This window comes from Letharia lupina (genome assembly GCF_014066315.1).
Source record: "Letharia lupina isolate WasteWater1 chromosome Unknown contig_19, whole genome shotgun sequence".
Taxonomy (NCBI): Eukaryota; Fungi; Ascomycota; class Lecanoromycetes; order Lecanorales; family Parmeliaceae; genus Letharia; species Letharia lupina.
Window position 1 is genome coordinate 1,327,154 of NW_023502988.1, and position 24,347 is coordinate 1,351,500.

The 24,347-nt window shown below is 52.9% G+C and overlaps 9 protein-coding genes across 9 annotated transcripts; 4 read left to right on the plus strand and 5 right to left on the minus strand.

Annotated features, from left to right (window-relative positions):
• Positions 1–329: 329 nt before the first annotated feature.
• On the plus strand, positions 330–1,499 carry HO133_004129 (uncharacterized protein; the record flags this gene model as incomplete). The annotated part of the gene is made up of 1 exon (XM_037295048.1): positions 330–1,499. One exon carries the CDS (start codon positions 330–332, stop codon positions 1,497–1,499), a length of 1,170 nt encoding a protein of 389 aa, XP_037149095.1.
• Positions 1,500–3,051: 1,552 nt separating this feature from the next.
• HO133_004130 (uncharacterized protein) lies at positions 3,052–7,179 on the minus strand (the record flags this gene model as incomplete). Its single annotated transcript, XM_037295049.1, has 2 exons — positions 3,052–6,560; positions 6,945–7,179. The coding sequence occupies 2 exons, from the start codon at positions 7,177–7,179 to the stop codon at positions 3,052–3,054; spliced, it is 3,744 nt and encodes a 1,247-aa protein (XP_037149096.1).
• Positions 7,180–7,779: 600 nt separating this feature from the next.
• On the minus strand, positions 7,780–8,859 carry HO133_004131 (uncharacterized protein; the record flags this gene model as incomplete). Its single annotated transcript, XM_037295050.1, has 1 exon — positions 7,780–8,859. One exon carries the CDS (start codon positions 8,857–8,859, stop codon positions 7,780–7,782), a length of 1,080 nt encoding a protein of 359 aa, XP_037149097.1.
• Positions 8,860–9,349: 490 nt separating this feature from the next.
• Positions 9,350–10,268, plus strand: HO133_004132 (uncharacterized protein; the record flags this gene model as incomplete). Its single annotated transcript, XM_037295051.1, has 3 exons — positions 9,350–9,444; positions 9,523–9,664; positions 9,753–10,268. 3 exons carry the CDS (start codon positions 9,350–9,352, stop codon positions 10,266–10,268), a joined length of 753 nt encoding a protein of 250 aa, XP_037149098.1.
• Positions 10,269–10,681: 413 nt separating this feature from the next.
• HO133_004133 (uncharacterized protein) lies at positions 10,682–11,476 on the minus strand (the record flags this gene model as incomplete). The annotated part of the gene is made up of 2 exons (XM_037295052.1): positions 10,682–11,073; positions 11,143–11,476. The coding sequence occupies 2 exons, from the start codon at positions 11,474–11,476 to the stop codon at positions 10,682–10,684; spliced, it is 726 nt and encodes a 241-aa protein (XP_037149099.1).
• A 1,206-nt stretch (positions 11,477–12,682) lies between these two features.
• On the plus strand, positions 12,683–13,566 carry HO133_004134 (uncharacterized protein; the record flags this gene model as incomplete). The annotated part of the gene is made up of 3 exons (XM_037295053.1): positions 12,683–12,902; positions 12,977–13,273; positions 13,355–13,566. 3 exons carry the CDS (start codon positions 12,683–12,685, stop codon positions 13,564–13,566), a joined length of 729 nt encoding a protein of 242 aa, XP_037149100.1.
• Positions 13,567–14,158: 592 nt separating this feature from the next.
• Positions 14,159–15,376, minus strand: HO133_004135 (uncharacterized protein; the record flags this gene model as incomplete). The annotated part of the gene is made up of 4 exons (XM_037295054.1): positions 14,159–14,349; positions 14,405–14,757; positions 14,838–15,064; positions 15,131–15,376. 4 exons carry the CDS (start codon positions 15,374–15,376, stop codon positions 14,159–14,161), a joined length of 1,017 nt encoding a protein of 338 aa, XP_037149101.1.
• Positions 15,377–17,776: 2,400 nt separating this feature from the next.
• HO133_004136 (uncharacterized protein) lies at positions 17,777–18,270 on the plus strand (the record flags this gene model as incomplete). The annotated part of the gene is made up of 2 exons (XM_037295055.1): positions 17,777–17,811; positions 17,874–18,270. 2 exons carry the CDS (start codon positions 17,777–17,779, stop codon positions 18,268–18,270), a joined length of 432 nt encoding a protein of 143 aa, XP_037149102.1.
• A 4,164-nt stretch (positions 18,271–22,434) lies between these two features.
• HO133_004137 (uncharacterized protein) lies at positions 22,435–23,001 on the minus strand (the record flags this gene model as incomplete). Its single annotated transcript, XM_037295056.1, has 1 exon — positions 22,435–23,001. One exon carries the CDS (start codon positions 22,999–23,001, stop codon positions 22,435–22,437), a length of 567 nt encoding a protein of 188 aa, XP_037149103.1.
• Between the last annotated feature and the right edge of the window lie 1,346 nt (positions 23,002–24,347).

The window sequence follows — 24,347 nt, forward strand, 5'->3', positions numbered from 1 at the left end:
ACAACGTTCAATTGCTTTCAAAGGGACAATCAGTTGCATCTACTGATACGAGATGATTATTGGAGCCACGATACCACCCGCCCGCGGCTGAGTGCAGCTGAAGGATCCCGAACAGCGATAAAGTATCTCTCCACTTTTGACCTTCGACGACTTTCTCTTCACTCACGCATTATTTGACTGTACTACTTGGATATTGATGAACTTTTTCCTGACCTTATCATCTGTTTTGCCGACGTCCATTCTGCCATGATTCTTTGAAGCGCCTCGAATACCCTGCAAACTTCAGCCATTTGAGAAATATTGCGCATTGACCTTTCATCCAAACAAAAATGCTTAACCGCATGTCAAGCTCTGCGAGAAAGAGGGAATCTGTCAACATGACCGCCCCCAAAAACGCTGGCGAAACCTTCACCTTCTCCCCAGCCCCCGGAAACCTCGACCCCCACGCTCACACCCACTCCGATCAACCGCCCTACTTCGACCTGCGGAAATGCCCCTCAATGGCCTCCGTCATCTCCCTCCGCCGATACCTCTCGCTGACCCGAGATTTACCAAACGAAATCATCGACATCATTCTCGACCTCGCCGAATACTGGCCTCACACCTCGTCAATCCTCGACATGACGACGAGAGTCTACAGCGGCCACATGTGCTATGGCAGCTATCCAGCTCGGCCGCGGCAGAAACTGGGGAGGTTGCTGAGTACGCCGGAGAGTAGAAGGGAGTGGAAGGAGGATGGGTTTTTGATCCGGACGCCGCCCTTGGGCTGGCGCTGCATTGGTGATGCCGATTTATCCAACCGATGTGAAAGTAAACCGCCATCTACTCCCCCGCCAAAAGCGAAGTCCAAGCCCTTAATCCCCACCCCCCGCCCGCCAACTTGGCTGCCACCACGCGGTCTCCATCCCGCCCGCCGCGTCGTGTTCGAAATCCTGAGCCGAGAGGAAAGACTCGAGAATCCGCACCGGCAGGGCAGTACGTTCTGCTACGCGAATTCCAAAACCTCCTTCGACGCCACCATCGACACCATCTCCTTCCCCAAAACGACCAAGAAATCCATCACCCGCAGCATCGACCCCCTCCTCTGGACCGCCGAGGCCGCCACGAAAGACTGCCACCACCACCAACCCTCCGAGGTCTGCTACGCCATCCGCGCCAAATCCTCCAGATCCCCCCATCCTCCGTCCAAAACGTCGGAGCTCGAAAACCACTCTTCCGGCGTGACGAAGAACTACACCGCGCACAACAGGAAGTCGGTCCGCACGTGGCGCTACGACGGCGCCGAACGCTGCTACCTGCCGACCACCGACCGGGACTTTGGAAGCGAGAACGCGACGGAGTTTGTACAGGGGTTGCGGGAGGGCGACTGCGTCAGTCTGTGGGCGCGGGCGAGAAAGTGTGACGAGCACGTGAGGAGGCGGCGTCGGCAGGGGGAGCAGGGGCGGGCGTGGTGTAATGTCGTGGACCGGGTGGCGATTCATGTCTTTTGGGCTGTTTGACGGGGCGTGTGTGCTATCTACCTACCTACCTTTTTACTATATTCTGCTTTTTGTGTAAGTGTAAGCGAGAGAGAGAGAGAGAGAGAGAGAGAGAGCGAGAGGGAGAGAGAGAGAGAGAGAGAGAGAGAGTGTGTGTGTGTGTGTGTGTGAGTAGTCTGGGCGCATAAATCCCATCTAGAGCTGCTGGGTATCCGAATAGATCAACCAAATGATAGACACCATCCATCATCATCATCATCATCCCTACAACAATCACGGCAAACCCAGCATCCTCAGTATCCGCAGCTCAATCCCGAACCCATCCCAGCCTCTCAAAGCGTACAAAATGAACTTAAGCACACACATACACACACATACACCTATCATACACTCACACATACATACACATCGGCTAACAGAACACGCACCCCCACTCTCTCTCTCTCTCTCTTCCTCTCTTCAACTCTTCAACTCTATAACTCTACAACTCTACAACTCTACAAAAACCAACGCCACCCGTCGCCAAAGCCGCATTGATTTCCTCCGTCTCCAATCCCCGTATGCATGCATCGCATCCATCGCATCTCAGCTCGGCTCAGCCGGACTCGAAAGCCTAGATTAGATACTATACCTATGACCTCCTTCCTCAAGGTAGGATTGGTAATCTTTTTCCGCCGGTCTGGAATGACCTAACCCGGCAAGCATAGATGGGATAGATTTGTCCGTATAAGGTATGACTCGTAAAATGATCTGGATCGGGTTTTTATCGTGGGAGTTTTGAGCGCGTTGCTGATTTTATTTCTTCTTCTTCTTCGTCTTCGTCTTCGTCTTCGTCTTCGTCTTCGTCTTCGTCTTCGTCTTCGTCTTCGTCTTCTTCTTCTTCTCCTTCTTCTTCTTCTTCTTGTCAAATACCGCGTGGCACGAAGCCGACCTTCTGTACTCATCGCCTTCCCATCTCACATCCTAATCTAGGTCAGCATTCCCAGAACAGTCTAGGTTGAGACGGAGATGAGCTACTGCTCAAGACTCCTGCGACATCGTATTTGTTGCAGGAACGTTTGGACCGAGGAGAAGGAATGGGGTTGCACGATCCTACTTTGGACCCTCGTGTCGGGTCTATTGTAAGGTAGAATTGGATATGATGGTTCTTAGCCTACCATCGTACTGTTGTACCTACGGGGTTTCTGCGTGGGGCTGATGAGTCCGGATTGCTGGCCTTTGGCTTTGGGGGGCGGTGGTCGAGGTGGCAGGTGCTGCTTTTGCGGTCACAAGCACGAATCTTCTAGATTGAAATGTTATTTTCTTCCTTTGGTGAGTTTATCCTAAGTACAACCAGATCTAATAGTGGTGTATGGAACGGTGCATCGCAATGTAGGTGGTGGATGTTTCGTCATGAGGAGGTCAGGCAGACATACATCCTTGTGTAGCGGCAAATTCGATAGCGAGGCCCTTCAATTAGCAAAATTGCTGGGTCGTGTGAGAACATTGTTCATGTATAGCTAAAGCTGATGAGTACCACAATCACCCTGGAAGACCGCACTTGATCATTCCCCACCTTCAACAAATGCGCCCCTCACACCCCCTTCTTCGCACCCAAGGGCACCACAAATGGCCTCCTCTCAATGCCCATCCTCGGCTTACCATCACCCAACCCTATAAATCCCCCATACACAAATCTCCAATCTTCAGGCCATGGCTTATCCCTCACTTGTTCCTCGACCAGTCCACTGCCATTGAACAGCTCAAGCACACCAGCAATCGTCTCTGCCAATACGCTTTTCGGTATGGGTCGAGGCCGACGGCTATAGTACGCCACTACCACTGCGATGTTCAGCAACAGTAAGATGACCGTAACTACGAACATGGATGAGGACATGAAGACGCGGGTACAGGGTCCATGCAGTGTTCCTTCGACCGTGGCCCCTTGGGGTGCAGGGACGAAAGCAGAGGGCTGCAGACTGATGATTATGGGGAAAAGACGTGTGATTAGGTCTACGACGACAGGGGCGATTTTTTCAAAGTCTGGCGCCGGAAGCGTGGGGTCAATGAACCTTGGCGAGTTGGTAAGCGCTTTTATGAGAAAGCCGGCCCATGTGTCTCTAGTGTTATCGTTGTTCCAGTGAGGGTTTTTGTTGTTGAAGGGTGCGTCGAAGGCGACGAATAGATCGCTCAGGAACGAGGGAAGGGAGCTGCTGTTCGCTAAAGAGAGATTTGTAGAGATTTCACTCTTACGGACATAGTTTTCAACCCGGCCGTTGGTCGTGACCTCGACCTCGTACATGGCAGTAAACACAGTCGACTCGCAGGTCATCCAGGTGGAAGATGTGAACAGGCTATCAACGCCTTCGACCTCCGCGTAGAGTTCAGCTCTCAGGAAACCCATGGCGAGGGTACTGCCGCAGATATCTTGGTCGCCCTGGCTCGCGTTGGCAAAGCTCGGACCCAACGGCGCGAGTAGCTCCAGCGAGGCATTCGTCTTGCTGTGAGAATCGTAGAACGTATCCCACTGGCGAGTACAATATACATTGTTTTGATCCACAGAGATTTGGGGTTGGCCTATATCATTATTGGGCATAGTGATGTATGCTGGGTCAGCCCATGTTTGGTTTGTACAGACGACATTGAGGCCGAATCCAGGTGTAGTTGCCTTGTATGATTGGATGCTCTCTAACGGCGATGTCGTATTGATTTGGAAAGGGAGGAAATACAAATCTCGTGAAACCCAAGCAGGGAGAGAAGCTCCGTGGCTAAAGTTGGCCGCCGCGATGTAGAGGTGGTCGGAGCTGGATGTCTCGGAAGAAGTTTGATTGATCGACGGTAAGGAAGACTTCAAGAACGTTCCATCAGACGCGATGACCGTAAGGCGCGGCTGCAGCAAAGCGTTCAGAACAACAGCCAACACATTGGCAGAAAATCCAATTGCACAAACAGCCACGAGGAGAAAATGGCGAGCTTTTAATGCTCGCCAGATGGCCAACTGTGGGGGTAGCGACGTGTACCTGAGATCCATTGACTGAGAAGCTTTTGCTTCGCCACCTCTTAGTGCCTCAAAAGGTTTCAAAAGGCATAACTTCCTGTTAAGCATTGTCCAAAACGGTTCGACCAGTGTTGCAAAGAGAACTGGAATATAGTTGAGTATGATCTGAGCCACTATTGGGTTGTTAGATGGTAGGGGGAGTCCGTTCAGATGATGGATACAGAGACGTAGGACCACGACGATGATCAAGACTGCTACAAGCACCGCAAGAAACGCGGATCCGACTGCATACCCCATCACAAATGGTAGTATAGGCTTTCCGTTGGCGTCATTGCCAACTTCAGCGGCAGCAGACCTTGAGTTATTAGAGGATAGTGGCCGCTTCCTCATGCAGCAGTCCATACGAAGTCCTCCACCTCTCAAAGTCAGACTTGATTCACCGGATTTCTGCACCAGTTCTTCAATGATTTTTGGAACCTTGGGATCGTTCTGGGTGATCTCCAATACATTGCTGAGCGACGCTGGGTCTTTCCGAAGCTCGCTTCGACGATTCCAGCAGATGAGAAGAAGAAGCAAGGTTGCTAACGATGCCAAGCCCAAGCACGCCTCCAGCAGTATAGCCAACGTTCGGACCACTGCGATAGCATTTGTATTACCACAGATTGTCCCCAAGCCTTCATTCAACGTCGAATACGAGGACGAGGTGCTTGTAGATAACAAGCTGTTCAGGGCCAGAGCAAAAAGAACCTTGTACGCGCTGTCCAGGCTTGTCGCGAGCACACTGGCGTTGAGATACGCATCTGCAGCGAGCTGAGAGGAGCCGACTGCAAAGACGATAATGTTATCGAAAATATCTGTGATTCCTCGAATTTCAAGCTGGGTCGTATCGATGTACTGTGTTGTTTCATTGATGTCCCCTTTTAGCTGGTCTGCAGTCGATTGCTGTTGTCCATTCTGGTTTGGCGACCTGCTTATCACGATGGACTCAAAAGTGGAAATGTCAAACGCGGTGCTCAATAACTGCCGTGGCGGCGCTAAGGGGATAACATTTGAGACCGTCATGTTTGGCATAGTCAATGTTGCATTGACCGACTGAGCAGAATAGGACGGCTCACAGAAAAGTACTGTCTTCTCCGAGTAAGAGGCCCATGGGGCGCCAGTTTCCTCGTTCGACCAAGCGTAGGATCCTTGTAGTTCTAGAGGCTTCCGACCTTGAGGAGGCTCAGAGTTCTGGAATGAGTATGCCATGAATGCCTTTGATGTGTTTCCGCTGGCGCAAAGAGTCTGGTAGTATGATGAGAATAGGCTGGTGCTGTTAGGTGTTAATCCATCAATGTCGATCTCTTCAACCACGCATCCTTTCCCACTGTCGTATGTGACGCCGTGTGAGTCGTTACCAACTAAAGCCGGCTGGCAGTCAAGACTCGAACTATACATTGTGGTTTGCGCTGTCCAGTTGCTCTTGAAGGATGCCGGTCCCGCCTGTTGGCCTATTTCGAACGGTATGAAAGCGGCATCCCGCGTTGTAAAACTTGGCAGCTTCTGATCCAGCCACAGGGTGCTGTACGCATTCAACATGAACCCTCGGTTGAGAGATGAGCTCTGTTCCACTACAGGTAGAAGGCCGGCTGTGTGAGTCACACTTGTGGTTGTAGACAGGCTGACAACGCGGTATTCAAACACCGCGCCGCTGAGTGGTGTGATTCCACAGAATACTATTGTCGACACGAACCACGCAATGACCACACTCCAATGTCTACGATGATTATCAGTGACGAAAGTTTCTGGAAGGGTTACTGCGTACCTTAATCGTAACGCTTTGATGGGCGGTACGATTTCGAGATCGAAAGGATAGTGAAGAAAGATCGAGTTGGCCGGCGAAGCTCCTTCGACTTTTGACATCTGGAAGTACGGCTCGAGTCGTTTGGTATCGAGAGCAATCCACGCCCATATCATACTGTACATGACTGCGAGGATGGTTGGGAGATAGAAGTAGGTGAAAGTCGTAAAGTTCGAGAAGTCCTGCTCGGCGAAGACAATGCCGCCATCACGACGGCTTTCGTGAGAGAGGTATTCAAAGATTGCGACCAATATGAGCGGAAAAGCTATGAGGCATACTAGCGAAGGCCCGCGCAGAGTCACAGGTTTCCAACACGGATCGAGTACTTTTACTAACAGAGATTAGAATGCTAGATCACACTGGCAGGCGCTAGTACCTCGAGGTTTTCTGTTAGGAAGATAGGTGCAGAATAGGCACCAGAGTCTAGAGAGCCGCTGCCAAGCACTGCTGGCTCTGCTCATCTCGACCAGATCAGCCACGACAGCGATTCGATGCCCGAGGTTTGGCAGCACGAATGTCAGAACAGGCTCAGTGTAACAGGCTCAGGGTAGCCGGAGATCACAGAAGTAATAGGAAGAAACGGCGCATCCCAAACACTAAATAGGCCCTAATGTGCATGATTTCAAGAAATGGAGAAACTCCAGAACACCGTTGCTCTTTCTGAGCTGGAGCCGGGCTGAGGCTGACGCCGGCGCGGTCCATTGTCCGCGGCGATCGGCATCCTGTTTGCTTGTCTTAGGGGGCGGAGTCAGTAGCGAAGTGCAGGTAGAGGAGCGCGAGAACCGCAGGGAATGGCTCAGCATTGAGGCACGAAACAATGCCCACGGGCCACCAGTACTTTCACTTGGACACCCACCGCCGCAGAACTGAAACCTCGGATGCATGAGTAGCAGGCTAGAAGATGGCTAATACTGCAATGTCTGAAACAATTTCTGGGACTGTGGATTCCTACGTAGGATGCAGGGTAGTATTCAGGATCTCAACTTGCAGAAGGAGCAGCAGGAGGCTGTAGATGAGCTAGTCTGCTCCCTAGCGCACGCAGAATAGACCCCTCATTGCTCGCTCGCGTAGTCTGCTGCTTGGCAAGAATGTTGTTAGAGGTATTTAGTTCGTATTAGGTTCGATTCCTAATGGCGCTGGTACAATGGTGTTGCGGTGCTTCTTATTTTCTAAGAAGACTTTCATTCTACCGCATGTCGAGATACCCGCTACTCAATGACCAGCTATGCTACGCCGAGGCAATTTGGTCAAAGATTGCAGACCCTCATACTGGAAATTTTGTCCTGGCGGTGTCAGGTAATATCGGGCTTGATCACAGCCTCCACTATTCGGGAGAACGGATCCGTTGATGTACAAGTCGAAAATCGTAACCTCATTCGTAACTACGGACATGATAAAATTCCTTGAGACTTCGAAGCTGGTTTTGGCGTTGGACTAGTAATCGGCGAATCTCCTCATTGGAAATATCTCATTGACTAGAAGCCTCAAACCTCCCAGAATACGGTCACCCTTACTCCCTCAATCACTGTCACAGTATCGCTCCCAGTATCGCTCCCATTGATCCAGCCATGATTCGTCACTCTAGGCCATACACCAACTTCATCTCCCACCTGCAAGCCCCTCACGAACTCCGCTCTATCCCTCCTGTCCACGACATCCAAATCCTTCATAACTTTGGCGAACTCCTGCCTTTGGACCTCCCTTAGATTTCCACTGGTCAGCGCCCACCTGTCCCATGACGAGCCTAATTCATCCGAATGAGCACAATTCTTGTCATCGTCGAATCGGTAGATCGCCGTTGTCTTTGCAGATTGGCCTTCGAGGTTATCATTCACATACAGTTTCAGCGTTAGGCATCCTGACACGCGAGATGCTTGTTGTTTGAGCCAAGCCAAAGACGCCACATCGCAAGGCCAGTTTAATTCTCTGTTTTCACCTCCCTCACGCTTTTGGGGGCGGAGTGGGGAAACCTGTTCTTCCCGCTTGGCCTTTGACGGGGAAAGCGAGCACGGCTGTGGAAGAGGGATACTGGGGTCAACAACGCCGATTTCAAGCCAAGTATGACTAGGTCGAAGGAAGAGTGGACATTGAGGGACTCGCTGGGCGGGTGTGCCTCGGCGGGCTGTGACTTCCACACTGAGCATGCGGGCTGGATGCTTTGTCTTTGGGGGAAGCCAAGGCTGCGAGATGTCGGGTGATAGTCCCAGCGGCGGTGACCGCAGAAGAGGATCCAAAAACGCTCTAGAATTCGGAGGAGGCGAGATGTGGGTGCTATGTCCTTTAACAGTCCGCGGGACGGAGGAAGAAATGGATACATGAGGCCAATAGTTTGCAAGGGAGAGGATGATATCCACGAGTTCAATAGGAAGGGCTCGCATAAAGTGATGCTTGAGAGCAATGACCTGAGGGAGCGTGGGGTGACGCGACCAGTCTAGCCATGATGGCGACTCGGCCACTGGCTTTGCGAAGGGTATTTGCGTGTTGGCATTGCTGCTCTCGTTTGACGAGGGCGCACTACTGCCTTGCCCTTTATCCCATGTGATTGGTACAGGCTGTCTGTACATGACGTTGCAACAATTGTTGATCAGCGCTGGTAAACAGACTATTGATACAGGCCTATTTAATTGTTTGTTGAGCTGTATGAACTATTACCCTAATCTTCTCGGGTACGAACTTGTCAGCTGATGGCTCACAGTATTGTGGAAGAGGAGAGGTTCGGGTTGGCAACCCTTTTCACAAGCTTTGAATTGCAATCAGCGCGCAGAGGATTCTAGGATTGCTAAATTCGAAAGGAATGGCAGAGAGTTTGTAGCACAGTTGAAGATTTGTGAACTCTGAAGAGGATGAAAGCTCGGCGGGACATCAACAAGCACAGCCTTATCTCCTCGCGGGCGTCTAGGCTCCTTTCAGCCTAGAGAATGAAGTCATCAGGGTCCCTAACTTTTGGCCCGAAACTTGACAGGGCAGGAGGGGTAACACGTAAACAGTTGCATCTTACCTCAATCTTCCTTCACAACCCACAATTACCTACGCCAGACACATACAGCAGCAACCATGGTCAAAGTGTTAGAAAACCGTGCCGTCGACCTCGACATTGTTCCAGGATCTAAAGACGGCGGGGAACTGAAAGATCAGGCCGATGCTATCACGTATGTTGATGCCCCACCTTGCAGCGCTATCTTTGAAGAACAGATAGAATGATTGCTGACTCTCCCTCCATCCTTCAGTGGTCAAGCGACACAAAATCTCCCTCCCGAAGCCCGCCAGCGAGTCGAAGGCCTTACGCAAGGTGCTACGGGCGTCGGCGCAGATGCTCTCCAGACCGTTGGTGGGGGCGTGAAAGGCATTGTCGATACCGCTGGTAACACTGTACGTCTCCTCCTCTCATTCTATACCAAACCCCCTGCCCCTAGCATGCATCCTCAAAACACTGCTAACCATGTGCCACGGCATCCAGGTCGGTGTCCTCGGCGGCGGCCTCAGCGACACCGTCAGCGGCGTAGCAGGAGGACTCGGCAAGGTTGCCTCTGGCGCGGGACAAACGGCCGCGGCACCTTTCACATCCGCAGAAACAAAGGAGGGCGGTGAGGGAGCTGCCGACTCTGCGAAGGGCGCGGCGGATTCTGCGATTGACACTGCGGGTGAGGCTGGAGGGAAGGCATCCGAGACTGCAGACGAGGCTGGAGGAAAGGTATCCGAGACTGCGGGTGAGGCGGGAGGAAAGGCATCCGAGACTGCAGGCGAGGCTGGAGGAAAGGTATCCGAGACTGCGGGTGAGGCGGGAGGGAAGGCATCCGAGACTGCAGGCGAGGCTGGAGGAAAGGTATCCGAGACTGCGGGTGAGGCTGGAGGGAAGGCATCCGAGACTGCGGGTGAGGCTGGAGGGAAGGCGTCCGAGGCTGCGGGCAGTGCGAAAGATACGGTTGGGGATGCCGCTGGGGAGGGACAGAAGAAGCTTGGGTTGTCGGAGTAGAGGGACTGCGGTGATGGTGTGACGGGTATGGAAATGGGTGTCTCTGACGATGGAAGGAAAGTGTTGCGTGTTGCCTCTTGCCTGTCGGACAATGGAGAGTAATCGGGTTTCACGTACACATTTTACCACGTATATGCACATGCTAGCGGTTCCGTTTGCTGATTATGCTATGCTCTTTCTTGGTGAGTTTGTGTGCATGTCTTGATCGTGTCCCTCTCGCGATGTCACAAGACTTCATACCTGCTGATCAAAATGAAGAGCCTGCCGAGAATCTAGGACTTGATTTCACGAGCTGGATACTCTAGTAGGAGCGCATCGCAGCTTCGACACCTTCGAAACGCCGTCTGTGCAGGCAGAAGCTGAGTCAAATTCTTTCGCATGCAGGACTGGACCTATGGTCATTCCTTCTCTTCTCATTCCTCCACCACTGCGTCCGCGTGCGCTTGCTTCTCTTCTTCCACGCTCGTCTGCTTCACTGTGTTCTTCTCTCGATCCTGCGCCGCCTGATCTCCATCCTCCTTCTCCTGCCCACCTTCACTGCTAATCTCCTCTTCCGACCATTCTCCCCCCTTTGCCTCGTCCCCTTTCTCCTCCAACGCCACGTCATCGATCCCTAGATTCGCCATCCCATCGATCACTTCACTCCCATTGACAGGGAATTTCTGCTTCAAGATACGTTCGTTGACAGCAGTGATCAGCGAATAGTAAAGGGATCCCAACGGGTCACGCCCAGTGATAGGGCAGCGGATAGCAGCCAGGTCTAATCCCATCATCCGGAATACCTCAAGCTGCCAGATGTCGTTTACTAAGACGGCTTGTCAGTCTTTCAGGTGAACATGCTGGACCCAGGCACTGGGTAGCGGTGCATCCATACGGTACAGCTTGATGTTCTCCCCTGCATCGATCGAAGGACAACCGCGCGCCATTCCGGAAGCCAGCTGCTCGTTCGCAACTTCAGAGAGCACGAAAGCCTTGTTGTTGAACACTAGCATGAGGGAAGTTAGTCCCCAGTTGTTCAGACTATGGTGGGAAAGAAGCTTACCAACATGGTGGTGAGGTCCACTCATGTCTTCCGACCACGGCTCATCGAGGGCATTGGGACGGGCGGCTTTGACCTCATCGTAGGCGAGGTTGATCTCAACGGGGCCGATAGCAAGAGCGAGCTTGGCGCGTAGGAGCTCGAGCTTGGGAGATGCGATTTGTGCCATGTTTTCGGAGTGTGTGGAAGGCGGCGCTGCAGTTTGAGTGGTGGTTATCTGAGAACGAAGCTTAGCTATGGACGAGGTTTATCTGGGGAGGGAAGAGGGTCAAGTGTTGTCTATTGAGATCTCACCTCGGCTGTTGAGTAGTATTATTTGGTCTGTAAAAGTTCCGATGTGAAGCTTGTGTGCGGTGGAGGAGTCTGAGTGAAAGTTGGGGAGTATCTGGTTTACGTAGAATTGAGTTGTTGACATGTTTCATCACAACAGCGCGACGAGACGATCATAATATTTCTTCTCAAGACCATACGCTGCAGATGTCCATCATGTTTTCTGTCATTTGATTGCAATGCCAGAAGCTTCCAGCGATTTTTAAGAATCTTTGCAATCGAGTGCTAATGTTATCTGACAGTGAGGGCGAAAACTAAGACGATTTGCTGAATCTGTTCACGGGATGTCCTAGCATTTACACAGTGTTTTATGCATTAGCCCTTCTGCTGCCTACGCCTTTGTCTCATTACCTGCAACTTTCCGGGAAGTCAGTTGGAGGTCTAGAAAAACTTGAACAGAATGTCTCATCGTCCTCAACATCACATTCTAATTTGTTAGGCTGGCCTGTAAAGGCCATAGACGTTTTTAGAGCAATTCCACTCCTAGCTGTATCCTTCGCTAGCAGTGTCAATAGTGCAATAGCGTGTTTCTGTATTGAGGAACCGGGATAATACATCATGACAGAACTGTCTTGCTCTATGACTTCTCATCTCTCAACTGCGTGTACACAGCCGTGTGAGCTCCTCTCTCAAGCTGCCAAGAGAACTTGTCCTGGTGTATTACCAGACCTGAACCTCTGTTTAAGTCACACCTTCGTTGTCTGAATTTGCTGCCTATAAAAAGGTACAACAAGCAAGAGGCAGCACCTAAGACTGTTCTGTTTTGTAGCTTCCAGGAGCATTGGAAGCGAGAGAGGAAAGACCAGCATTTTAGCGAACTCCGGGTAGCAAATGAGAATCACAGCACGTTCTCCGAGGATCGGAAGCTCGATACCTAATCATCATGACCACGCTGACACGCATCCCCAAGAAGTTTATAGGTCCTCTCCGACCATTAATAATGCCACCCCAAGCTACAACCTGCCACAGCAACTTCCCCCCATCCTTTGACCCAACTTGAACCCTCCTCCCCCCCGCTCCCCACCGTCCCAGCATCATCATCATCATGTCCGCCCCGTCTACCCTCGAAACCCACGGCTGGACAGCCCAACCGCGCGATGTCTCCGCCTTCCTCGGCGACAAGCAAGACCTCAAAGCGCCAGAACCTCAGACAGTCGCCAGCATCGCCCTCCCCAGCACCCCGCTCGCGAAAGCCGTGCTCGACTACGCGAAGAAGGAGCTCAGAGAGGAGACATTCAACCACAGCATGCGCGTCTACTACTACGGTATCCCCCCCCCGCCCGAAAGCATCACCACGCTCAACTGCCGGCGATCGCTAACGGTAGCGCCCATCTTCCAGGCAAAGCGATCCAAACCCACCTCACCCCCACGCACCCCCTCCCCGTCTCCGACGAGACCTACCTCCTCACCTGCCTCCTCCACGACATCGGCACCACGGACAAGCACCTCCCGGCCACGCTCATGTCCTTCGAGTTCTACGGCGGCTACCTGGCGCTCGACCTGCTGAAGAAGGACCTGCGTGCGCCGGTCGAGCAGGCGGAAAGCGTCGCGGAAGCCATCATCCGGCATCAGGATCTGGGCGTGAGCGGCAAGATCTCCAGTTTGGGCTTGCTGATCCAGTTGGCTACGATCTTCGGTGGGTCTTCTTTTACCCCCCCCCCAACCCCGCCCACGTGCGACGGAAGGAAGGAAAGACCGAGGCTGATACCGCGGACAGACAACATGGGCGGCAACGCGGAGCTCGTGCACAAGGGCACGATCGAGGACGTGGTGCGGCATTATCCGCGGCGGAAGTGGTCGGGCTGTTTCGCGGCCACGATCAGGAGGGAGAATGGCTTGAAGCCGTGGGCGCATACTACGGCGTTGGGGGAGGAAGCGTTCCCGGCTGGGGTGGAGAACAATGCCCTCATGGCTCCGTATGATGATTGAGGAGGGCTTTTTCTCCGACGAGTGGGGTGATATAGAGGCAGTAGGCCGTCGATGGTGCCATGTTGTACGCTCTAAGAGTACCGGTGTTGGTGTTGGAGATGGGTCATATCCCGGAGAAATCGTCGATAGGACGGGGCTATATCCCGGAGAAATCGTCGATAGGACAGGGCTATATCCCGGAGAAGTCGTCGATAGGACAGGGCTATTTCCCTTGATAGGGATTCTTCTAGTGCTAATCTTCCCTACAAAACCTCCTTAATACAACCTCTTCTCCTTTACGGTCGGTGATATCGTAGGCAAAGCGCCGCTTCACAGGCTCTGACCAGGGGTTATTTCCCCCACCAAATCATCCCCGAAGCGGACAAACCGGAGATTGAAACGCGCACGTCTACGGGAAAGAGCCCGACGACGAAGTCACCAGGGCGTTATTTAGATGAGAGAGGGACAAAAAGCTGTATTAACTATCCAGGCCGAACGCCATCGGAGAAGCAAGCACCACGGGTATCATCCCCTTCTGAACGCCAACTGCTAAAGTACACGAGTGGAATAAAATGAAAGACGCGCCAAAGATACGGGGATGAAGCCCGTCGTCCTAGCCCGTCAGACTGGCGTTGCCGTAGGCGAAGGCGTAGTTGCTGAAGTAGGTCGCCCCGACGGTGGCGGCGTAGGAGGGCGTGTCGACGCAGTAACCGCCGCCGGACGGGCCGATGTGCGGGCAGTGGACCGCCGGGCGGAAGGGGACCATGTTTTGATGGACCATGCGGCAGAGGAGGGTGTTGCGGCCTGGAGACCGTTGTTAGCGGCGCTTTGACGGGGAAGGGACCCGGGGGATACGTACCGAGCTCGTATGCTTCGCCGAAGCGTGTCTGTTGGGTGAGATAGGTGTAGCATTGGGTCGTGTTTTGGTACTGTTGGAGTGCGGGTCCGACGCAGTACTGTTGGGCGGTGCTACAGATGCTGATAGCGAGCTTGTTCTGGATGTAGCTCACGGTGTCCGCTAGGGTTACGTTCTTGCCCTCGACGGCCGACAGCTGTTGCGTTGCCGTTCCCAGAAGAAAGTCAAATAGCCACTGCCACCAGCCCGTGAAGCTGGCGTCATACATGGAGATTTCGCCGGCGGGGTTGTACACATTCCAGGTCTGGATCACGATTGGGACGGTCATGTTGATGGCCTGGAAGAAGAATTGAAAGCTACACACAGAAGGACCTCAGTGTCTGTTGCTGTGAACGGCGTTGACGTGGGGCAAAAGAGGGGGGGAAGCGAGGCATACAGAGTAGAAGCCGAAGCGATGTTCTGGCTAGCTGCGAAGTGCGTGATCTCGTACGACATCGGAATGCCGAGTAGAGAGAAAGCGTTGGAGTCGTTGGTGGAGGTCGCTAGGTTGGCAAAGAGGCCGAACAGGTACTCGGTATTGAGCTCACGGCCATCAAAGGTGCGTGTGATATCAACACGGCCTTGAACATTGTCGGCCAGCAAAGAGGAGTTGATGGACTTGGCCTACGAGAGACGTCAGTACTGGTAGATCTGAGGTGTGGATCTGAGGTCCGGAGTAGAAAACCTCACCTGAATAGTATTGTTCGGTGCGATAAAGTTGTCGAGGAACTTCTTCTGTAGAGTGAAGAGCTCGTTGTGGGTGAAGTTCTTCTCCTGATTGTCGTTGCGGGCGATCAGAGTCTTGGTACGTGTCTGCTGGTCTGCAAGACGAGGTGCGAGGTGAGGGAGTTGACGTGACGCGTGAGGATACTGAACGCTGGACAAGGCGCTCACAGAGAGAGCCAAAGCACCCAGGACGACGGTGATAATCTGCATGTTTGCTGTTCTTGTGGGTACAGAGGTTTGCTGTGTTGGTAGAAAGGAGTGAGGCTATGGGGTTGATGGTGGATGAAGAAGAATTGTGAAGGGTTGGTGGGAGTTTTAGAAAAGAGAAAGCTTTGTCAAGAAAATTTCATCTTGTGTCCTAGCCTCGCTAAGTCGTCGCGATGTGGTGATGAGCAAGTGACGTTGAAGTGACGGGGGTATTATCCCAAGCTCTGAGTGTTGGAAGCTCAAATTTTTTTCTACTTTAATCAGAGACGCGGAAACAAATGAAAACTATGCGACTAGGTTCATGCTATTACACACTCTATTCTCCTAGTTGTTGGGCCTAGCAGCTGTGCCTCGTCGTCCACCACTCTGGCCTTGGAGGTGAGTTGGCGGCGTGGCGGCCACACCCGCCATTGAGGGGGTGGTTCGGGCAGGCATGACTAGCTTGCCGTATGGTGGGGTTGCAGGAGTGGTTTCGGAGAGGCTCTATTGCTATTTCACAAGCATCATCTCGATAGTTGCGATGCACAGATGGATGAGGGTTATGGCAGCGGATGGCATGGAGAGAGAAGAAAGAAGTTTAAAGGTCCAATGGCATTTGGCGCCAAGTCTTCTCCGCACCACGGCTGTAGCCGGAGCGGCAGAGGAACTCTTCTCTTGGCATACTCTCAGGTACTCTACTTTACTCTTAGCAACAGCAATGTCGAATTCTTCCTGCTACCCAATGTACTTTACATGTATGATGTACCTACTCTGGCATCGTCCCAGTCTAGGTAATGAATGACATGAAGCATTCGGAATTGGGATTACAGTTGCAAAACTAAGGAGAGCGGCGTGATGCTGCATTGACAGGTGCTTGGGTTACACTTGATGGAATGGATGTGCAAAGTTGTGTACCTTAGTCAGAGACGTCCTTTACCTTCTTATCATTTACATGCATATTACAAATACCGTAATGTAACTTGCATATGGTAAAGCATAGAGTATAGGATTGCCCAGAGTAGAAGTCGGAAACCCAATTGGAGCAGATCTGAGCCTGAGGTTCCATTGGTTATGCAGGCTTGTTTCAGGGTCTGCATATTTTGAGGGTCTAGATCTTCAGTCATCCCGCTCATTCCGCACATCCCGATCATCCCGCTCCTGGTGGAAGGGGCGTCACTGATAACAGCGGCGTCATCATGCACCTTCCCGGAGCTCCCTCAATCTACCACCGCACTCACTGTACACGGCAATATCGAGTCAGGCTATCATGGGAGACGTGGCCACAGGTTCTCCTTCAAGGAAACATATAGGGCAAGGTTGGGAGAAGACTGACAAACGAGTCGAAGCATAAAATGGCGCACGCTGTGAAGCCCACCACCTAGAATCTAAGTAATGTAAGCACTTCAAGACGCGCGTCAAGGCCCTCATCTCGGCCTGCTTTCTCGGGAACATGGGTACCTGCAACCGTCGAACGGATCTTCCCATGCATAATTTAATGCACGTCAGAACCGGCTTTAAACCCCGATGTCATGCAATACCCCGTGCCTCTTTGATCTTCATACATTAAGGTAACCATCCCAATGTACCCTACTCGTCTCCAAAGGGAATCGCAATATTACTTTATCAAGAACAATTCCTCGTCCTGTGCAGAGATACATGCATTAAAAGTTCCGCTCTGGAGTGGGCATTAACAGGAGTGGTGGATTTTCATGCCGGAAAGGAAGATCTCGGCGCATCACGAGTACAAGTGCAGCCTCCCCTAGTGAATGAAGATCCAAACGATTCACATTGCACCGAAGTATCTGCTGGCTAAGAGCAAGTCATGGGCACGCTATCAGAGTGACACTGAAGGAGGTTGTACATGTAATAATTGTCAGGTTGGATGACAACAATGTACTCAAGTCATCCGACCCCGCTGTGTCTTCGAGGATTGAGGTAGCTTCGATGGCGTAACCTTTGCATGGTACGTACCCCGCAAATCGCACTCTAGGACAAGAACATCTGGGCGAGCTCGCGTTGTTCTGCCTGGGAGCTTCTCCTACCTGGGGGAAAGCTAGACAACGAGTAACTTCCTAAACATTCCAAGCTTACCGCTGACCGGACTCACAAGCCCGTATTCAAAGAAGACATGCAGAGAGAATGCGGAGAGTCGCTGGAAGACATCTTCCAGGAGGAATTAAAACGTACGTTTAAAGGGGCGGTGGAGGATCTTTAGTCGAACCGACAAGACGGTAGACCCGACAGCAACAAGCGCAACATCCGACTGCTACAAAACAGCTATCAAGTCCAATGCTGTCTTTTTAACATTGGGTTGGGATCCAAAGTTGAGATGCTTCTCCGATCTGCGCCGTTTCCCTTCTCTCGCTCTGCATAAATGTCCTAGCAAGCCCGATTCTTGCTTTGCTATCAGGATCGACTTTGAACATGGTACCCGGCAATAACACCCCACCACCTTTAGGGTAAGCCGTATCTTCCCTTCCAATGGCCGAGAAACGTCGGCTTATAAGTGTTCCATCAGCAGCATGCGTCCTCATCACCCTGTCCACCTCACAGGGGATTGGGACGGACCAGGACACATCACTGTCACATTCTCCAACTACGGCGACAACATCCCTCGCGACCTGGCAAGGGTTTGCACGGCTCGCGCTTCCATCGACGCATGGCGCAAAGTCCGCACGGTCTGGAACGAGCCAATTGGCAAGAGCGTACTCGTTTATGACCATTCGGACGTCTTCCTTCACATCATGCCCGCCCCTGCAATGGACTGGAAAATGCTGTATTACGTTTCGCTGGTGTTGGACAACTTCGAGGACGGGTTTGACAGTATGGCCTTCGACTTTGAGGCGGAGGTGCCAGGGGTTGAAGGGTTTGCGGCGACGGGGAACCTGACTATGTTTCCTCCTTTGGCACCCTCTTGATGACGAATCGCCGGGAGCCACATGCTTTACCGCCAGGCATACGACGCTCAGCCGCCAGATGATAGATCGAGTCCATCGTTGACTCCTACCCAAACTGTCGCACTGACGAGTACTTCATAGCACTCTCGAGCAGCTTACTCCGCAAGACTCCAACCACCCCGCACCTCCTACCCCTCAACCCCTTCCCCCCCTCCCTCCTTAGCAGCATCCACCTCCACAGCGCCCCATTGCCAACGATGCCGACACCTCGCACCCCACATCCCCATTCTCCCTCAAACCAACACCCGCATCCATCCCCGGACATCGCACCGCAACCCTCCTCCTCCTCTCGACCCTCTACGTCCGCAACGCCACCGCGTCGCCGCAGCCGTCTCACGTGTCCTTCCCGTGCCGTGCTCGCAACACGATCGGAAGCCGCAGGTTATGCCGAGGTCGTGGCCGGCGGACGGGATAGACGGGGAGCGGAGGCGGGGACGGGCTCCCGAAGCCTTGACCCCCGCGTCGAGGCTTCGTTTCCTCTCAGTCAGCTAGCGCGGCGGTCGGGTGGCGGATGCGACATCCTCGTTTACCTTGCAGTTCCTCTGCGCCCTAGAAGAGATACTGCGCGGTTGAGATATCTCTCTCGCGTTCGATACACGGTCCGCCCGTGGCGCTCTAGCTCACTCACTATGCACGCTTGTAAACCCCACTGCCGTGCCGCGCCGGCGGTGTCTTAAGAGTGCAGTCGCGGTCTGGGAATCGTCGACGGTTTTGTTTGGACCATTCATGCAGTCTTGGTATATTGTAACAAGTGAGCGAAAGCAGAGCCAGTCGCGCACGTTCCATCCCTTCCTTCCTTCCCTTCCTTCGTTCCATCCCTTCCTTCCTTCCTCCCGGCGCAGACGCGGCACTCTTGATGTCCGAATTTCCCTTCACTACCGGCGAGGATGGTGCCACGCCGTCGGAGAGGCTTCGGGGGCTTGGGTTTCCCATCGCCCGTGATATTTGGTCGACGCGGTCGTGATACCTTGAGCCACCGTCGCTTGGGCTGGAAAGGGGACTTTTTTTTCGCGGGCCGGGCTGGGCTGGGGTGGGGTTATGAGATGTGCGCGTGGTTGGGGCGTGGGTTGGGACTGGAGGTGTGGATGGGAGGTGTGGATAGGAGCGTTGGAGAAGGTTGGAGTCGGAGGGTTTGGTGTTGGGGAGGGGCGAGGATTTTGGTGGGCGGAGGGGCATGGGGAGAGAGGTTTGGGGGAATGTGGAGGGTGGAAGGGGGTGGGGAAGGAGGGAGGGAGGGAGGGGTAATGATGGGGTTGGGGGATGGCATCATGGGCTTGTTATACTCACTACTCGCAGGTGTTAGAATACTACCATTGACCCATCGGTATCAGACTTAAGCGCATTCAGACCCGCTATCACACACCTCACGAGGTAGGCAGACATAACATACGCGCTAATGGAAAGAGGGATCTCAAACACCATCACGTGACCAGCTCGCGGTTCCGAACCCTCGTCTTTTCCATCTCGTCCTCCGCTCGTATCCCGAAAAATCCTCTCAGTCAGTCCTCCAAACCGTCCCTAAGGACCTCCTCTCCCCTCCCCTCCCCTGCACAGTGGTCGACAATGCCTCAAGCGCGTCTTCCCCTCAACTTCCTCCCTCTTCGCCATCTCCCGTCCACATGCGAACAGGCACTTTGATATCCCCCCTCCTCCCATACCCCAGCAATAAATCACCTCAGCCTCTACGTCTCTTTTCGAGTCCAACCCCCCCGCTCCACAACCCATCTACCCTCCCCGCATCAACCCGTCGCGAAAATGGGCTCTCGGATGCACCGCCGTCATCGTCTCCATCGCGCCTGCATTGGCCCCTACGAAATCTTCCCTGTTTCGACTTTTTCTTTTTCTCTTGCCCGCATACGTAAGGTACCCATTCCACCCCACCCTTCGTCCAGCGCCCCAGATCGGGCTTTCCGCACAAAGATCCATTCGAGGAGCGAGCCGGGGGATACCATACGGTGAAACGCGGCAAGATTTTTGCGTTCGGGTTCCGTGTGCCGTCGGAATCCATATCCGCGCCCCCCCCCCCCCGAATTCCGGCTCGTACACCGACGTGCAGCGGTCGCTCTTTCGGCAGGGCGGCGCAAACGATGCTCTCGCCTGACGCGGTCCGGGGATGCGGTAGGCGTTGGGGTTGGAGACGGTGTGCGCGTTGGGCGTGTGGGGTTGGGATGGTTGGGGGGATTTTTTTCGGTCGGGGTGGAGAGAGAGGGTGAGAGTAGGTTGGTTGGTTGGTTTGAGTGAGTGGGTGATTTGGGTGCTTGGGGTTTGGGCGAGGGGGTGGGGGTGGGGTCGGAGACCGGCACGTGCGCGAGCTGGGGTGGCTGGGGAGGGGAAGGTGGCGGGTTCGGGGAGCCGGTTGTGGGGGTGAGGGGTTGGCTGGCTGGAGGGGGAGATGGAGGGACTGGGGAGATGCCGTGGAGGTTGGAGGTTGGAGCAATGGGTCTTCATCTGGAGTGGTTGTTGGTGAATGGGTATAATATGGTGCAAAGGCTATGTATGTATCGGTGATGTCTACTATGAGATGTGCTTCCAGCGCTCAGGGGCGCTGTTACTCGCTCGAGGCTCGGTCCTATGGCATATCCCGCACGAGAGCCGGGCTACCGCCTCTGAAGGAAGAATTTGTGGAGGATTGGTTCTTCAGTGGAGTTGCGTTCAGTAGTACTCTTCAGCTGCCTGAACTACATGCCGTGCCGTTCGTATCGCGGATTTGAAGCTTGGAACAGCTCGCTGGGGATGCGTAGGTCCGATACTGGACTGGAGTTCTTCTTCGCAGTCATGTTATTTTACACATGATGCTACACCACAGAGCTGGTAGATAATGTATGCAATTTGTGGACACAGTTTCAGAGTCAAATTTGATTCCAGGCAGCAAGGCATGATCTTTTTCCGAGGGGAAAGTATAGAACAAAGCGGGTTTTCCAGCTCGGCGAGGGCAATAAATTACTGAGGATTGTAGATCATCGGCCTGGACGAAGACTTATTTCACGGCGTGCTTGTAGGAAGTCGAAACAGATTCAACGAGGAAAGGTGCACGAGGAGCAGTGGTGCGTTAAAGGGAATGCTAGGGCCTCGCTTCCGGGCAACCTGTCTCTGGGCCGTAATCCTACTTACGTGGGCGACCACATCCTTCTCCATCACACCCAAAAGTCTATGAACACCTTATGCTTTATCAGTCTTCGATTCACCCCTAACATGAGGACTCTAGAGGTGGACACGAGCCTGCCGCGGAACCGTCCAGTGCTAGTGGCTGTCGCAGGTGCAAAGCCTGCTGTCTCAGGATCAAGCCCCGCTTAAAAACCAGTCGGGGGTGGTGTTTCGATCCGTCCCGCTGGGAAGGATGAAACACTTCGCCTCATCATCACACACCATCAGCGTTGCAGTACAGCATAGCTTCATCGTTCCCATGCAGCCATGGACCTGCGGCACTGTCAGTGATGGGCTGGTTCCCTGAATAGGCATATAATCTTGTCGGTGATAGGTTGTGCCGACGTTTGGCCCCCATCGGGGCAGGCGTGGCCTTACCACAATCCACCAATGCTGACGATAGGTATCTTGCGCTGGGGTATGAGAAAGTGCCTGTTCGGGCTTCTGATCTGGCCTGTTCGGGCTTGCTGTTCCCGGCGTGAGACGGCCCGACCGCTTGTTTACATCCTATGTGGGCCCTATTTGTGCATGTGATGTGTGGTTTTTAAGATTGGGACAATTAGCATATCGTTGGTTACTCCCAAATTATCACGTTGCAATCAAAGGTCTGTCCGTAAAGCTCGGAGGTCGTCCTGCCATATTGTCCACCTGAAAACCAGTAACTAGGTCCAATACGCCTTGCCGTTCTACACCGAGGAAAGTTTTTTGAAGTTTTGCAGTTGCCGTGGAAAAAGAAAGGAAGCAGATGGAGACCAAAAAGAAAAGAAGGAGACGTCTGCGCTCCGATATCATGCGCTTCTCTCATGCTCGAGCAAGGCTTTGGACAGATGACGGGGAAAACGCATTCTGAGCATGGAAATGTCGGAGTCAGATAATGATGATTTTAATGGCAGAGTGATCAAGGCAAAGAGGGGTCTGCGGACTCCAGGTTGGATATACTGTTGTACATTCTCGTGGCGAAACCCCTTTCACCTCGTCGTGCTAATTTAAAGACTTTGAAGTGCTCTTCGCCTTTTCTTTCTCTTTCTCCTTCTCTTTTCCTTTCGGCTCCTTGGCAGATTTTTTCACTTCCTTCACCTCTTCGCTACTATCTTGATCGTCCTCATCACTAGATGGTTCTTTTTTCTTCTTCCTACTCTCTTTGTCCTCCTTGCTCTTCTTCGTAGGTGGAGTATCCTCGTCGGACGTAGACTCTTGCTTCGTTTTCCCCTTTTTGCTCTTCTTGAATTGCGGAGTCTCTTCCTCGGAAGTTGACTCTTGCTTCGCCTTCCCCTTCTTACTTCTCTTCGTCGGTGGCGCCTTCTGCTTCTTCTTCGTCTTCTTGCTGGCTCTGGCAGGCGGCGTCTCTTCGGAGTTGCTCGCCTTGTCTGCGCTGCTGCTATCAAGCTCGGAGCTATCGCTGTCACCAGATTCATCCTCTGACTTCGGTTGGCCTCGCGGTAGCTGGCGCTGTGCGATTGCTGCTTGTTTTTTCTCGGCCTTTTCCGGATCGTCTATCCGGATCTTGTTTGCCTCTGCCTGTTGGCTCTCGCTGCGGCCGTGCGTCATCCTCAAGTATTTGTCGAAATCCCTACTCGCGCTTGCCACCTTTCCAAAATGCCGTTCGGTGAGCTCGGTCTTGCCGCCGTTGAGAGATCCAGCTACCCAAGACCAGGATCATATCCTGCGTAATCGATGGGATATCATTGTACGAATCGACAGACGGAGATGCCGATCTCCTTTTCGCCTGGCAAAGACTCAATCGGCTCCTCGCCCATAAAACTCTCAAGGCAGTCATGAAGCTTCCGGCCACCAGCCCTGGCCAGACCTTTACGCCTTCACGAGGAAGTTGTCATGACGAGTGGCGATGTACTTTACATACCTGAAGGAATCGACGGGGACAGACAGGGGGGCCTGGAACACGGCAGATATAGACGACAGCTTCAATCAGTCATTTTCATCGGAGAAATTATAGGTACGAGGATCAGATATAGATTTCACAATTCAGAGGATGAGGGTCTTTTCAAGGGTTCGGGTAGAGCTTTCCCTGCCCGGGAGTCATGCATGGCGTTTGCTCTTCGCGACCTCTTTGTTGGTCTAGAGGGAGTCCACTCCTAGGTTATCGGAACCATATACCCCCCTTCAGAGCAGTGATCGCATATCCAGATACAGCATGAAAAATAATTCCGTAAACACTCACATCTACTCCAGCAATACTGAAGCACGGAAATTCATGACCGAACGATAGACTCCTCCCGCCAAACTTTCCCACCGGTCGTGATTTCCCAGCCACCGTAACGGCCCCTGAATCTCTCTCTGCGATCCAACCTCATCTGAATCAATAAACCCCTACAGCATTGGCACATGAGACCATTTGCCGGAAGTCATCAAACCCTTCCGCATCGCATCGCACCCGGCGTAAAGAGCAACGGCAAGGGCGCGGGAGGAGCTTTCTTTCGTTGAACCGGGGGCTCGACTCTAACACCGAGCGAGCGTACGCACTGTGCATCTTGGGATGTACGCGTATAGGACAGGAAGGTGACGGGTGGCGAGATTCCGACACGATGGGATAGTTATAGAGATGGAGCGTGGGGATCTGTTGGAAGATGTGGCATACTCTCCGCAAGAGGGCGGGTTACATTTTCATACCCCCAGTAGGGGCGACTTACAAAATTCATACCCTATTTTTTTGGGGAGGGGTATGAAAGTGTGAGGTGGGGTATGAATTTGTAAGAATATCATAGTTTCGGGTATGAATTTGTAATTTGCAGAACTCATCTTTAGTTGTCCCATTCATGAAAAACACGCATCAATGCACGCATAGGGGCCCACATAGAGTGTAGATAGTGGTTGGGCCGTCTCACGCCGGGGATAGCAAGCCTAAATAGGCCTAAATAGAGGCCTGAACAGGCATA